The sequence below is a fragment of the Silurus aristotelis genome (assembly GCF_946808225.1).
Source record: "Silurus aristotelis genome assembly, chromosome: 11".
In the NCBI taxonomy this organism is placed as follows: domain Eukaryota; kingdom Metazoa; phylum Chordata; class Actinopteri; order Siluriformes; family Siluridae; genus Silurus; species Silurus aristotelis.
In genome coordinates, this window is record NC_139584.1 from 3,924,207 (window position 1) to 3,937,185 (window position 12,979).

General features: G+C 44.5%; 1 protein-coding gene across 1 annotated transcript in view; it reads left to right on the top strand.

The window, feature by feature from the left end:
* mllt1a (MLLT1 super elongation complex subunit a) overlaps window positions 1-12,979 on the top strand; it is a 27,536-nt gene continuing 14,557 nt past the window's right edge. Inside the window, exons 1-7 of the mRNA XM_083554939.1 lie at window positions 1-1,049; window positions 1,212-1,572; window positions 1,630-3,631; window positions 8,988-9,168; window positions 10,328-10,410; window positions 12,403-12,546; window positions 12,731-12,856. Of these exons, the coding sequence (XP_083411065.1) occupies window positions 3,620-3,631; window positions 8,988-9,168; window positions 10,328-10,410; window positions 12,403-12,546; window positions 12,731-12,856 (546 nt within the window). The 5' untranslated portion in view covers window positions 1-1,049; window positions 1,212-1,572; window positions 1,630-3,619. The remainder of the gene's footprint in view (window positions 1,050-1,211; window positions 1,573-1,629; window positions 3,632-8,987; window positions 9,169-10,327; window positions 10,411-12,402; window positions 12,547-12,730; window positions 12,857-12,979) is intronic.

Here is a 12,979-nt window from a genome sequence, read left to right on the forward strand (position 1 = left end):
AATGAATGGTGTTTATTAATCATTTTAGACAAACTGTCACATTTTAAAAAAAAAAATTTATTAAAGTCTTTTATTTTTATATATATATATATATATATATATATATATATATATATATATATATATATATATATATATATGTTCACCACAAGAAAAACAAAAGTAGTACGCTCTCGAGTACTTTAAAGGTCATTTAAAATTTATTTTTGTTCTTCTTTCAGCACATGCAAATCTTCCTAATTTATAGCGCAGGAGAAGAAAGGAAAAGTGAGCAGCATGTCAGGGGCCCGACGTCCTGCCGCGAATAAAAGAGTTACTAAATACAGGAGTCTCAGCGGGGGGATTAAAGTAGCGTGTGGGTAAAAAGGAGAGAGAAACCCAGCCTCCTCTCCACCTTTCTCTCTCTCTCTCTCTCTCTCTCTCTCTCTCTCTCTCTCTTCCTCTCATACATACACGGTTCATCCAGAGGGACTCCAGCAGTGATATAAACCCTCTCACTCCTGCTGTTTTAGTCAAAACAGCCTGCCGGCGCAGGAGTGTGTGGACTGGGCTGCTGGCCTAAGCAGATTTCTGCGAGTCGTTCTGCATTGTGCGAATTTGCAGCTTTGATTTCGGTGCCAGAGCTCCGAGTCTGGGTTCACGTCCCATCTGCTGAAGGCTCCGAAATCCCCTAAAGTCCTCTTACGGATTCTCTCAGTGGTCATCTGTCCAATAAGAGACACTTCCCAGGCCAGAGATTTGTTTTTTTTTGTGCCAGTGTTTGTATTAAGGGTTTATATTTATTTCTTGATATCCAAGGATATGAAAGGCAAAGCTGTACGAGAAATAACTGGCAACCCTACAGAATATTGTAATTAAATAAATTGAAATAACTGTCTTTGGGGTATACACTGACGTTAAAAGCCTCCCACACACACACACACACACACACACACACACACACACACACACACACACACACACTCTCATTATAACCAGCGGTTAAATCCTAAATGCCTTCATCTTGCCTAGTTATGGCACTAAGTAGTCAGTATAGCGTATTATTCCCAGTCACACAGAGTGTACCTACATATGTAACCAGGAAGGTCATCCAGCATAAAACCTGCTAAATCAAATATGCAAATCACAAACCAAAATTCCATACTGGATCGGTCGAGGCCCGGGTTACCAACAACCACCACAGGTATTGTTTGGGCTACTGTTGGCCAAAGGAGGAGAAGGAGAGGAGGAAGACGTCTACAAAAACTGCAGAGTGGAGGTTAGAGTGCTTATGCTCCACAAGTGGGTTGTGAGATGGAGGAGAAGGAAAGATTCTGGAGTGAATTAGATGAAGTGGTAGATGGTGTACCTAGGAATGAACGATTGGTGCTTGGGGCAGACTTTAATGGGCATGTAGGTGAAGGGAACAGAGGTGATGAGGAGATGATATGTAGGTATGGTCTTAAGGAGAGGAATGTGGAAGGGCAGATGGTGGTAGATTTTGCTAAAAGGATGGAAATGGCAGTGGTGAACACTTATTTTAAGAAGAAGGAGAATCGGGTGACGTATAAGAGTGGAGAAAGGTGCAGACAGGTGGACTATGTTCTATGTAGGAGATGCAACCTGGAGGAGGTTGGAGACTGTTGGCAGGGGACAGTGTAGCTAGACAGCATCAGATGGTGGTCTGTAGGATGGTTTTGGAGGTGAAGAAGCAGAGGAGGAAAGTGAGGACTAAAAGAAGAATAAGATGAAGGAGGAACAGTGTTGTGTGAGATTCAGGGAAGAGGTCAGACAGGGGCTCGGTGGTGTTGAAGAGGTGCTGGATGATTGGGTAACTACTGCAGAAGTGATGAGAGACAGCTAGAAAAGTACTTGGAGAAAGAGAAAGAGGTTGGAGAAACAGAATTGGGATCGACAGAGTGATGAGAAAAGTAGGCAGGAGTACAAAGAGATGCAGCAGCAGGTGAAGAGGGATGTGGTGAAAGCATAGGAAAAGGAATATGAGTAACTGTAGGAGAGGTTGGACACTAATGAAGGAGAAAAGTATTTGTACCGATTGGCCAGGCAGAGGAACCGAGCTGGGAAGGATGTGCTGCAAGTTAGAGCAATAAAGGATGGAGATGGAAATGTGTTGACTAGTGAGAGTGTGTTGAGAAGATGGAGGGAGTATTTTGAGCAGCTGATGAATGAGGAAGATAAGAGAGAGAGAAGGTTGGATGGTGTGCAGATGGTAAAGCAGGAAGTGGATAGGATTAGAAAGGAGGAAGAGTGGAAAGTCAGTTGGACCAGACGACATACCAGTAGAAGCGTGGAGATGTTTAGGAGAGATGCAGTAGAGTTTTTAACCGGATTGTTTAACAAGATTTGTGGCGTAGGAACAACAGACTGGTTTAAGGTCAAATCAAATCAAATCAAATCAAAGGTGGAGGTTGGACTGCATTAAGGATCGGCTCTGAGCCCTTTCCTGTTTGCAGTGGTGATGGACAGGTTGACGGACGAGGTCAGATAGGAGTCTTTGTGGACTATGATGTTTGCGGATGATATTGTTATCTGTGGTGAGAGTAGGGAGCAGGTTGAGAAGATCCTGGAGAGGTGGGGAGAAGGGGAATGAAAGTCAGTAGGAGTAAGACAGAGTACATGTGTGTGAATGAGAGGGAGAGCAGTGGAGTGGTGCAGTTGCAGGGAGAAGAGGTGGAGAAGGTGGAGGAGTTCAGGTACCTGGGGTCAACAGTGCAACATAATGGAGAGTGTGTTAAAGAAGGGAAGAAAAGAGTGCAGGCAGGGTGGAGTGGGTGGAGAAGAGTGACAGCAGGAGTGATTTGTGATAGAAGAGTATCTGTGAGAGTGAAAGGGAAAGTTTATAGGACTGTGGTGAGACCTGAGATGTTGTGTGGATTAGAGACAGCGGCATTGAGAAAAAGACAGGAGGTGGAGCTGGAGGTAGCAGAACTGAAGATGTTGAGGTTTTCATTTGACAACGATGGACAGGATTAGGAATTGAGATGGTTTTGACATGTGTTGAGGAGGGAAACTGGGACATGAGGTAAATCGATAGAAGAATGCTGAGGATGGAGGAAAAGAGGAAGGACAAAAAAGGAGGTTCATGGATGTGTTGAGGGAAGATATGCAGATCGTTCGAAAGAAGCAGATGTAGAGAACGTTGTATGGAGACGGATGATCCATTGTGGCGCCCCCTAATGGGAGCAACTGAAAAAATCAAGAAGAAGAAGAAGAAGAAGATAGAGTGTACTTATGTAGGAATTGTAAAGGTATTTGAGATTGAGCCGTAAGCAGTAACTCGGGCAATCCCTCCTAAAACCCGGTCTCCTGAGTAGGGAAGTCCCGCCCTTGGCGTTCTGTGATTGGTTAAAGTTTAAAGATGCTCCGTTCTTATTGGTCGGTCTCGCTGTCTTGGAAGCGGAGCGCGAGCTGGAACTGACAGAGAGTAGGGCGAAGAGAATAAAGGGGAGGGGAAAACATGGCGGCGCCTAGCTTCCGGTTTCTCTCTCTCTCTCTTTCTCTCTCTCTCTTTTTTTTTTTCCGGGGGGTTGAAACTGACACACAATGAGTCGGGAGGAACAACGGCCTGAGAAAGCACGGCTTCTGTAAATAAACACGGCGACCAGGCGAGTCCAGGACCATGGAGGATCAGGTAATGAGGAGCAGGGCCTTGTGGGTTTTTGTTCACTTTTGAAAAGAACATGAAGGATTTGCTTTCGGGGTTTGGGTGTAATGTAATGGGCTGCTGGGTAAAAAGGAATCACACACACACCCTGCAGCCAATCTGAGCGCCTTGTAGAGAAGATTTCTAGCAGATAAATCAGGATATTGGACGCGTTTAAAGACCCGTGTTAGCATGCTAGCTTCCCGAACAAGCTCCAGGTCTTCATGTAAACATGAGATGTTCAGCTTTGCCTTGTGTCTTGGCCTGGTCTGGGAAACCGATACAACTGACGGCGGAAAGTCTGTACATATGTGCACGGTTTATTCCCGGCTCCAAGCATGCACAAGGAATAATACCAATATCATTATATCAATAATAACAATATTTTGCACATTAAGCTAATCAAGAGATTAGTATTGCACGCTCGGTGAACCGGCTTTTGCTTGGTTTTTTTTGTTTTTTTTCTTCATGCTCCATTATTGTCTTCCGTTTCCAATAGAAACGCACGTTTCTTTTTTTCTTTTCCCTTTTTTTTATGCTTCAGGATAATTTGCACATTGTATAAGAAAATACCATAAAACAATGCCGTATCCTGCTCTTAAACGCAGATCAAAGTCCTGGGAAACGCGATTTCCTGATGCTCGTGCGTGTTATTTCTCAGCGTTGTTTGTTGGAATTCCTGCATGTAAAGCGAGGCCGCGTCACAAATCTACTCCGTGTTCCCTATGTAGTGCGCTAGGCGGTGCGCTAGGCGGCCATGAAGGGCGCTCGCTCGTGCACTATTATGCGCGATTTGGGACGCGACCCGAATCCGTTTGCGCTTTCTCAGTGTGTACGAGTTGGCCGGGTTTTCCGGGATGCGTCCCAAATGCAGGAGCACCACATGCTTTAGGGTTCAACACCCTAAAGTCTTCCGGGCTGTATTTGGATTTCTATTTCCATAAGCATGATGTGCATAAGATTTTATACTTAACTATTAAAGTTTTTTATGACGTCATCTCATTATAAATCTACAGAGTGACTGAATTTTATTTATTATTATTTTTTCTTTGGGCTTCTGTAGTCTTTTAATGCACAATTCTACACATCCCCGTTTTGACCCAAATAAAACCCAAAGTCAGTCAGTGTGAAAAATGAATTCCAGAGGTTTTCCATAAGGTTGGAGCTCCATAGCTGGAGATCTTCCACTCCATCCCGTAGAAAGCATATCGTCATGATGGAGCTGGTCATGTGCACAGGGGCATCGTCGTGCTGGAACAGGTCCCGGTCCCGTAGTTCAAACGAGGGGAAGATTTCACGCCATCGCATCCATAGACGTCCCGTGCGGTTGTGCACGTATAAGTTTGTGGCAGTGGTTTGGAATAGAAGCACGTCTGCCTGGTAAAGTGGAACGTCTGTCCATGAGAGTGGACGTTATTAAAAATGTCTCACGGTGAGGTGTCCACAAACTTTTGGTCTTTGCGTGTATGTCTTTTTGGATTGTGCTAGACATGTTTTGGACTACAGCTTTTTCCTCACCTAATTGTTTCGTAATGTCCATGACGCACAAAAAAATGTGAAAAAAAAGGAAATTTTTTCCTTTTGCTTTGATTATTAATATAAATCAGGGCTGAAGCGATTCCTCGAGTAATCCGAATGCAAAAAAAAAGCAGCGAGGCAAATAATTTGCCTTCGTTTCGACTATTTAACTACACACTGAGCACTGTGTTTCCCCACGGACCGTTATTACTGACGCACCACCACGCTAAACTCTGGATCGCTCTAGGCAGGGAAAGACGGAACACACGGGGGAAACTCTGAGGGGCGAGAAGAGGAATTTGGGAACTGAAACATAAAGAAAACACAGTACAGTTTGTTTTTGTATTTACTTTGATGTAATATGGCGATTAAGTTAGAACATTCGATCGCTAAAATAATCGCTAGCTGCAGCTCTACTACTAATAATAACATAAAGAAGAGCAGGGTGGCGTCAAGATCTTCTGTCGTTTATCAGTGTCATGTCCTGGCCTTCACATCTGTCTAATCTCCGAATCGTCTTGTGTTTGGTTTTTTTGAGCGCAACCAGGAACTTGTGTTTTTTTTGTGTGTGTGGGGCGTGGTGTGTTCAAGTCACGTTTTCTTTCGAGGAAAGGCGCCGAGCTTCATTCGAATCACGCCGTTAGATGTTGCAGATCGTAGCTGTGTAGATGAAAATGGGGACAGATGAAATTTTTCTTTCTTTCTGAAGAAACCCTACACTCCCTTTGATGTTTGCTTTGATGTCTGGGGGAGGGGTTGAAAAAGCCCCTCGCGTTCAGGCGTGCGCGCACACGCGTGCGTGTTCTCGGCGTGCGGTTGTGTCCTCCCGCGTTCAACTGCCATCGCGCACCTGCGCGTTCGGAAGATAATCGGAAAGCAAAAAGTCGACTGCGCGCTTTCCGACGTGTCGGTTGCAGAACACGCAGCTCTGAAACGCAGATGTTCCCTTGAGCTGAAGATTTGTCTTTTTAACGCTCTGATTTCTCCGTTTGTTTCTTTTCAAATTCTCCAAACGAATCTTTTAACGCCCAAAAGTATTGGGACACCCACCTTTTTCCAGACAGATGTGACGCAAAATGACCCCCTCAGGCCAGATTGGAGATCCAAACCTTTTCCAGCATGATGATGGCGTGTACTCCATGAAGATGTGCACCCCAGACCTTCATCACCTCACCATCATCAGTACCTCGCTTTACTAACACCCTCGTGACCGAGGCCGTTCCCACACTAATAGGTTTTTCGTTTAAAAACCTGTTTTGTTTTTTTTTTCTCTCCGTGCTCTTGTTATGCTCAGGTGTCCACAAACTTTCACCCGTATGTTGTGGTTGCCTTTAAAGGGCACGGAACCACCAAGATGTTTGTTCTCAGACTCTGATGTGATCGTGAGTACAGTCATACGTAGGAAGCTGGAGATTCCTTCCTACAGTGTTACATAAAGGTGTTTGTATCAGGCAGGACACCCCCCCCCCCCCCCCTTTCTCATCCCACATGGCAACACTTTTAAGCTTATAATGTCCTTGGTGTCTGGTTTCATCTCTTCCTGTTTAATCCGCCGCTCTTCACAGAAGGCTTCCTGATCTTTCATCTCTGGGGTTATTGCGTTGGCGAATCGGAGCTCAGGACGCCCCACACTCGCGGGACGGCACGGAAATCAGAGGAGTTTTCTTTTTAATGGTCTTCCTTCGATGGGCAATTTGAAGCGAACGGGAAAAGAAAAGTTTGACAATTGTGTAAAAACTAAATAAATATTTCCGGCCCTCGCTTTAAGTAATGGTTTATAAAAGTTTGTGCTGGAAATCAGTGTAACAGGGTCAAGGTCAGATCAATGTCAAACGTCTCAAATGGGTTTTCTTCACACTGCTTCCTGTTCCAACTAGATTTAAAGCTGCATTTAAATGACGACTAATAAGAACTTTGTAGTTTTGGTAGCTGTAGCTTCCTAGCTTCCTCATTTTCAGCTCACGTCTTCTATCCTTGTTTCTTCCAGATGTGGTCTAGACGCAGAACCAGACCTAATATTGTATTCTTTAGGAATCTTTTCTATAGATACACACACACAAACAAAAAGTGTGGACACCTGACTAACTTTATGAACACGTTTGTTCCCCATTTGCGGTCCTAAAAACCTCCACTCTTCGGAGATGATGTTCTACTTGAGTTTAGGGTGGGCTTGTGAAGATTTGTGCTCATTCAGCCAGTCAGTAGGTGATGTAAGTGAGATGATGTGGCCGTGGGTGCAGCCAGCATGGAAGAAAAAAAAAAATTGTTCAATAGGGTTGGAGCAGGAGATCTTCCATTTTGACCAATGGAAAGCAGATCTTCAAGGAGCTGGATTTGTGCAAAGGGGGGTATGGTCATGCTGGAACACGTTTGGGTCTCCTAGTTCAATCGGACAGCAAATTTCATGCTTCCAAATCCAAAGACGTCTTCTGCAACTGCGCGCCTCTAACTTTGTGGTAACCGTTTGGAGAAGTGTAGCTGGAAAAGTCAGGTGTCCCAATACTTTTGAGGCATACATTGTTATAAAAGGAAGCAGATGTCTCAGGATTTTGTAATAAATTCTTAGAATTGCAAATGTATACGTATAACAGAAATGTCTTCAGGAATTGATATTTAGTCCCACTTCCTGCCGCTAGTCTAGACAGAGTTGTGAACCAGACGTACACAGTTTGAATCATTCGAATGAGGAACAAGCTGCGTAAGAGGATTCTGAAGATCGGGAACTGGTTTGAATTTATCATCCGAGTTATGTTGGTCAGCAGCTGGAGGTTGAAGCAGGTGTTTTGTGTGCTTGAGTTGATATTTCGGGAATTCTGGGGAAAATGAGGAGCCTGGATAGAACGGGAGAACAAGTGTTAAAAACCTGGATTAGAGAAGAAAGCTTGACCAATCCTCTCCATGCTTTTGTTCCTACGGTCCATATCATAATTTTTATGCCCTGTAAACACACTTTGCTCTCCCACTGAGGCGTCAGACCGCCTGGCACCAGTTTAACCATCACCACCAGCATGGGTCTTCAATCTCCCAGTTGTCTCGCACCAAATCCAATTAAACATCGGTTTGATAAAGAGGCTTTAACTTGTCTCGTGCATTACAGTGAAATTCTTAGGCTTAGGAAGCTGGGGTCAGAGTCCAGGGTCTTGATATAGTGGTCCTGAGCACAGAGGGTTAAGGGCCCCACCCAAAGGCCCAACACTGACCGCTTAGACATACTGGAGCTTTAAAACTGGTCCAGTCTGGTGTCTTAAAGCATTTTATTCACAGAGAAATGTGTGTATTTGTTTTTAAGGTGTTTGCTCAGTGGTTAAGGCACTGGTTTACTGATCAGAAGGTTGTGGGTTCAAGTCCCTCTATCACCAAGCTAACATGTTTGGGGCCCTTGAGCAAGGCCCTTAACCCCCTGTGTTCCTGGGGGGCTGTATCATTGCTGATCCTGCAATCTGACCCCCAGCTTCCATAAAATCACGCTGGTATATACGAAGAAGGAATTTCACTGTGCTGTAATGTACGTTTTTTTTTTTTACACATTATAAATTAAAAAAAGCAACACAATTTGTCCCCTCCCTACTTTATGGACTACATTTTATAAATCATGGGATATAGTAAGAACATAGAATAATAACGTGATATTTTCCCCATAAACCTTTTTTTTATGTAAAATGTAGTTAATTTAATTTAGTGGGTTTTTTTTTATATATATATAATCTTGCATTTTATTGCACTTTGAATTAAATATGTTCATCTGTTCTCAATGGCGTATATCGAATTCTCTGATTTCGACCTGCATTTAAGTCGTGTGTGTGTGTGTGTGTGTGTGTGTGTGTAGTGTACAGTACAGGTCAAGCTGGAACTGGGCCACCGCGCGCAGCTGCGGAAGAAGGCCACATCCGAAGGCTTCACACACGACTGGATGGTGTTTGTGCGAGGGCCCGAGAACAGCGACATCCAGCACTTTGTAGATAAAGTGATCTTCCGCCTGCACGAGAGCTTCCCCAAACCCAAGAGAGGTGTGTCTGTGTGTGTGTGTGTGTGTGTGTGTGTGTGTGTTCTCCTAAAGAATCACCACATCTCGCTGGACTTTGCATGGCACACGAATATCTTTACATTCAAGAGCATCTCTTTTAACATGGTTGTGTTGAATACATGGAAGAAAGAGGGCGTGGCCTCATTCATATTGAAACCGGGTGTAGCAGGATTTGGAGTTCAGTTGGGTAATAAACCATTCTCTGAATGTGTAAATACTACAGAGTCGGATGGTTGGTGTAGTTTTGTAAGCAGTGTGTTATGGATGGTGTTGGAGTGAATGGAGTTATACGGCTGGTAGTGTTGTAGGGATTACGCGTCTCCATAACCGAGGCCGATGCGCTTTGCAGCGTCGCGCGTAGCCGATGATACGAGATACACGTGAAGCAGCTACAGACACGATACGATTCGGGTTCAAGACAACCGGACTCACTCCGCAATTTAACATGGTGCAGCCCGGTCTGCTTTTGTCTCTTCGGTTCAGACAGGCAGCAAATCCTCCATTAAAACCCTTCTGATTCTAAGTTGTTTACCTGTTCTGTCTCCAGGAAAAGACAGCTCTACCTCTGCCATGTTAATATGGATATGGATTTTATATATATATATATATATGGAGCAGTATTGTAGACGGTGTAGTCGTTGTGTAGTATGCATAGTGTTACAGCATGAAAAGTGGACAGTGTAATGTGTGAACAGCGTTATAGATGAATACGTTCGATGCTCTTGTACAGTATTGTGCAGTATCGATAGTGTTATAAATCATCATAAGTACAATAGATAGTTGAATATGGGTGCTGGTGCAGTGTGTGTCTATATATTAGTATACTAGGATAACAGGAGGAAGAATATTTGGACAGATGGAAACAGATATGATACTGTATCATATTGATACAGTAGCTAAAGGGATGAAAAAAACCCCATCAAAAGTACATTTCATAATATAAATGTGCGTTCACTGACACGTACATGTTCACAGCAGTGTGTGTGAATATTTGTGTCAGGTGTATTGGATTAGGTTGTAACTAAACTCTGAAGGACAGACGACCACAGAGCCATGGGGCAAAGGTGAGCTGTGGTGACCCTGTGAAATGGAGAACAGCAGACTGATTGTGTGTGTGTGTGTTTCTTTGGTGTTGATTGCAGTGTGTAAGGAGCCGCCTTATAAAGTGGAAGAGTCGGGATACGCCGGATTTCTAATGCCTATCGAAGTCTACTTTAAAAACAAGGTGAGTGCACGTACTCTTTTTCTACTGCAGTCTTTCTCGCTCTTTAGTTTTTCTTTTTTCCTCTTTTGCTCTATCTCTCTTTTTCTTCTGCTTCCCTTCCCCCCTCTCTCTGTGTGTCTCTCTCTTTCTCTCTCTCTCTTACCGACTTGCTCACACACTCCCTCCCACACATCTGTTTCACGCAGCTTCCCCTCCTCTCAGGGTCATAGGTTCTTCCTTTTGCCCACATATTGAAGTATTTTCTCTGCAGTGTGGGTGTGTGTGTGTGTGTATTAAGAGTTCCTAGAAATGACTCTCTCTCTCACACATGCACTGAGAGCGAGTTTCAGTAGAAAGATGAAGATTGAAATGGCTGATAAACTCGGCGCTGGCCTAAAACACTTCCACGGGCCACGTGGTTTCTCCTGTGCTTCTTATCTCCTGCGCTTCCTTCCGCTCCGTATCACTCACAGCAGCTCGAGAGCGAGAAGTTTATTAAAGAGCTCAGGGCGGGTTCCTGTCGCACTGGGTGTAGAAGAAACATCAAGATCCAGGCCTTTTGGATATCTAGAGCACTTCTGATGAGCTTTAAAATGAAAGATCGGAGTGGGGGGGGAAACAGCCCCTTTAGTCTCCAGTCTGGTCTTAAAGATCATCTTGGTTTCTTCTGAACTTCATCTCATATCTTCTCCATCCAAACTTTCTAACTTTCCCTGTAGCTTTCTTCCAGATTTCCAGATTAAAACTTTTGCCCACTTTTCCTACTCACTTTTCTTCCTTTCTTCCCTCTATCCATCCAAATATCCCTTTTTGCTTTCTTCCATACTTCTTTTTTCTCTCTCTCCCTCTCCCTTTCAACACCACCTTCCTCTATACTCCTATTCTCCTTTTTCTCTTAGATTCCTCTTCATTTCTCCTAGGTTTTCTCCCTATCATGCTTCCGAATCAAATCTGTCCCCTCTTCCCCCTGCAAAGGACTCTCTTCATTCCTTCTTTTCCCAAACCTCTTTTTATTTTCCTTTCCCCAAACATTGTCCTTCCATGCTTCCTCGCTCGCTTCCTTCCAGAACTTTCTGATGTTTCCTTAACTCGAATGTTCTTTCTTTCAATGCCCCCTCTTTCCATCTGTCCAAATATTCTTCCTCCTGTTATCCTTTCCAACTGACATCCTCTTTTCCTTCCTTTCTTTTAAAGCTTCCCACTTCCTGTTCCAAAACGCCTTTACTCTTTTCCTTTTAAATTTCCTAACTTCAATATATTCATTCTTCTAAACTTTTCATCTTCCTTTCAAACACGATTCCTGTTACTCACTGTGTGTCTGTGTGTGTGCGCACGCGCGCGCGTCTGCAACATGTCTGCGTCAGTGTATGTGCAGCTACGGCCGGGTCTGCGTCAGTAAATGCGCGTCTACACTCGGTGTGTGTGTGTGTGTGTGTGTGTGTGTGTGTGTGTGTGTGTGTGTGTGTGTGTGTGTGTGTGTGTGTGTGTGTGTGTGTGTGTGTGTGTGTGTGTGTGCGCGCGCGCGCGCATCTTCACCGGTTGTGTGAGTCTGGCTCTGCTTGTGTGCACGTCTGCACCTGGGTCCGGGTCTGGGTCTGTTTGTGTCTGGGTCCCGGTCTGCAGCAGTGTCTGTATGTCTGTCAGTGTGCACATGTCTGCGTCAGTGTGTGTACTTCTGTGCCTAGTTCTGTGGCAGTGTGTGTACGTCTGAGGATGGGTCTGCGGCGGGGTGTGTGTACGTCTGGGCCTGTGGGTGTACCCCTGTCTGCCTGTGTGTGTGTGTGTGTACCCCTGTCTGCCTGTGCGTGCGTGGGTGTGTGTGTCTACGTCTGGGTCTGTGGCGGGGTGTGTGTACGTCTGGGCCTGGTGTGCACCCCTGTCTGCCTGTGCGTGTGTGTGTCTGGGCCTGGTGTAAACCCCTGTCTGCCTGTGCGTGTGTGTCTGCATGTGTTTGTGCGTCTGTTATTTTGCACGTCTGAATTCTGCTGTAACTCTAAGCATCACTCGCTGCAGGAGGAGCCGAAGAAGGTTCTGTTTAACTACGACCTGTTCCTGAACCTGGAGGGGAATCCGCCTGTCAATCATCTGCGCTGTGAGAAACTTACCTTCAACAACCCGACCCGAGACTTCCGCAAGAAACTGGTCAGAGCTGGAGGAGTGAGTGACTGGAGGGGGGGGACAAAAATAAATTTTTCAACATTTCTAAATTGTTTCATATGAACATTTTGTAGTTAAAATGTTTCATTTTATTATTATTTTTTTTTAAACTATATTTATTTTCTTCTGAACAACAATGTTCTTGAGGAACTCTGCTTTACCTCTGCTCTCCTTCCTTTCCCAGATCATTGTGCTGCCCGAGGGGACGGAGTTGGTGTCCAGGCCGAGTCCAGACTATCCCATGCTTCCCACAATCCCTCTGTCTGCTTTCTCTGACCCTAAAAAAAGCAAAAGCTCTCAGGGGCCCAAGGTTTGTAACACCACACATCAGCCACACGGTCCTGCTCTCTTTCACTTTTTTTATTATTCTAGTTTCATGCTTTCTTTTTTTTTTTTTTTTTTTTTCTTTTTGAATTTCAATTAATCTCTTCTG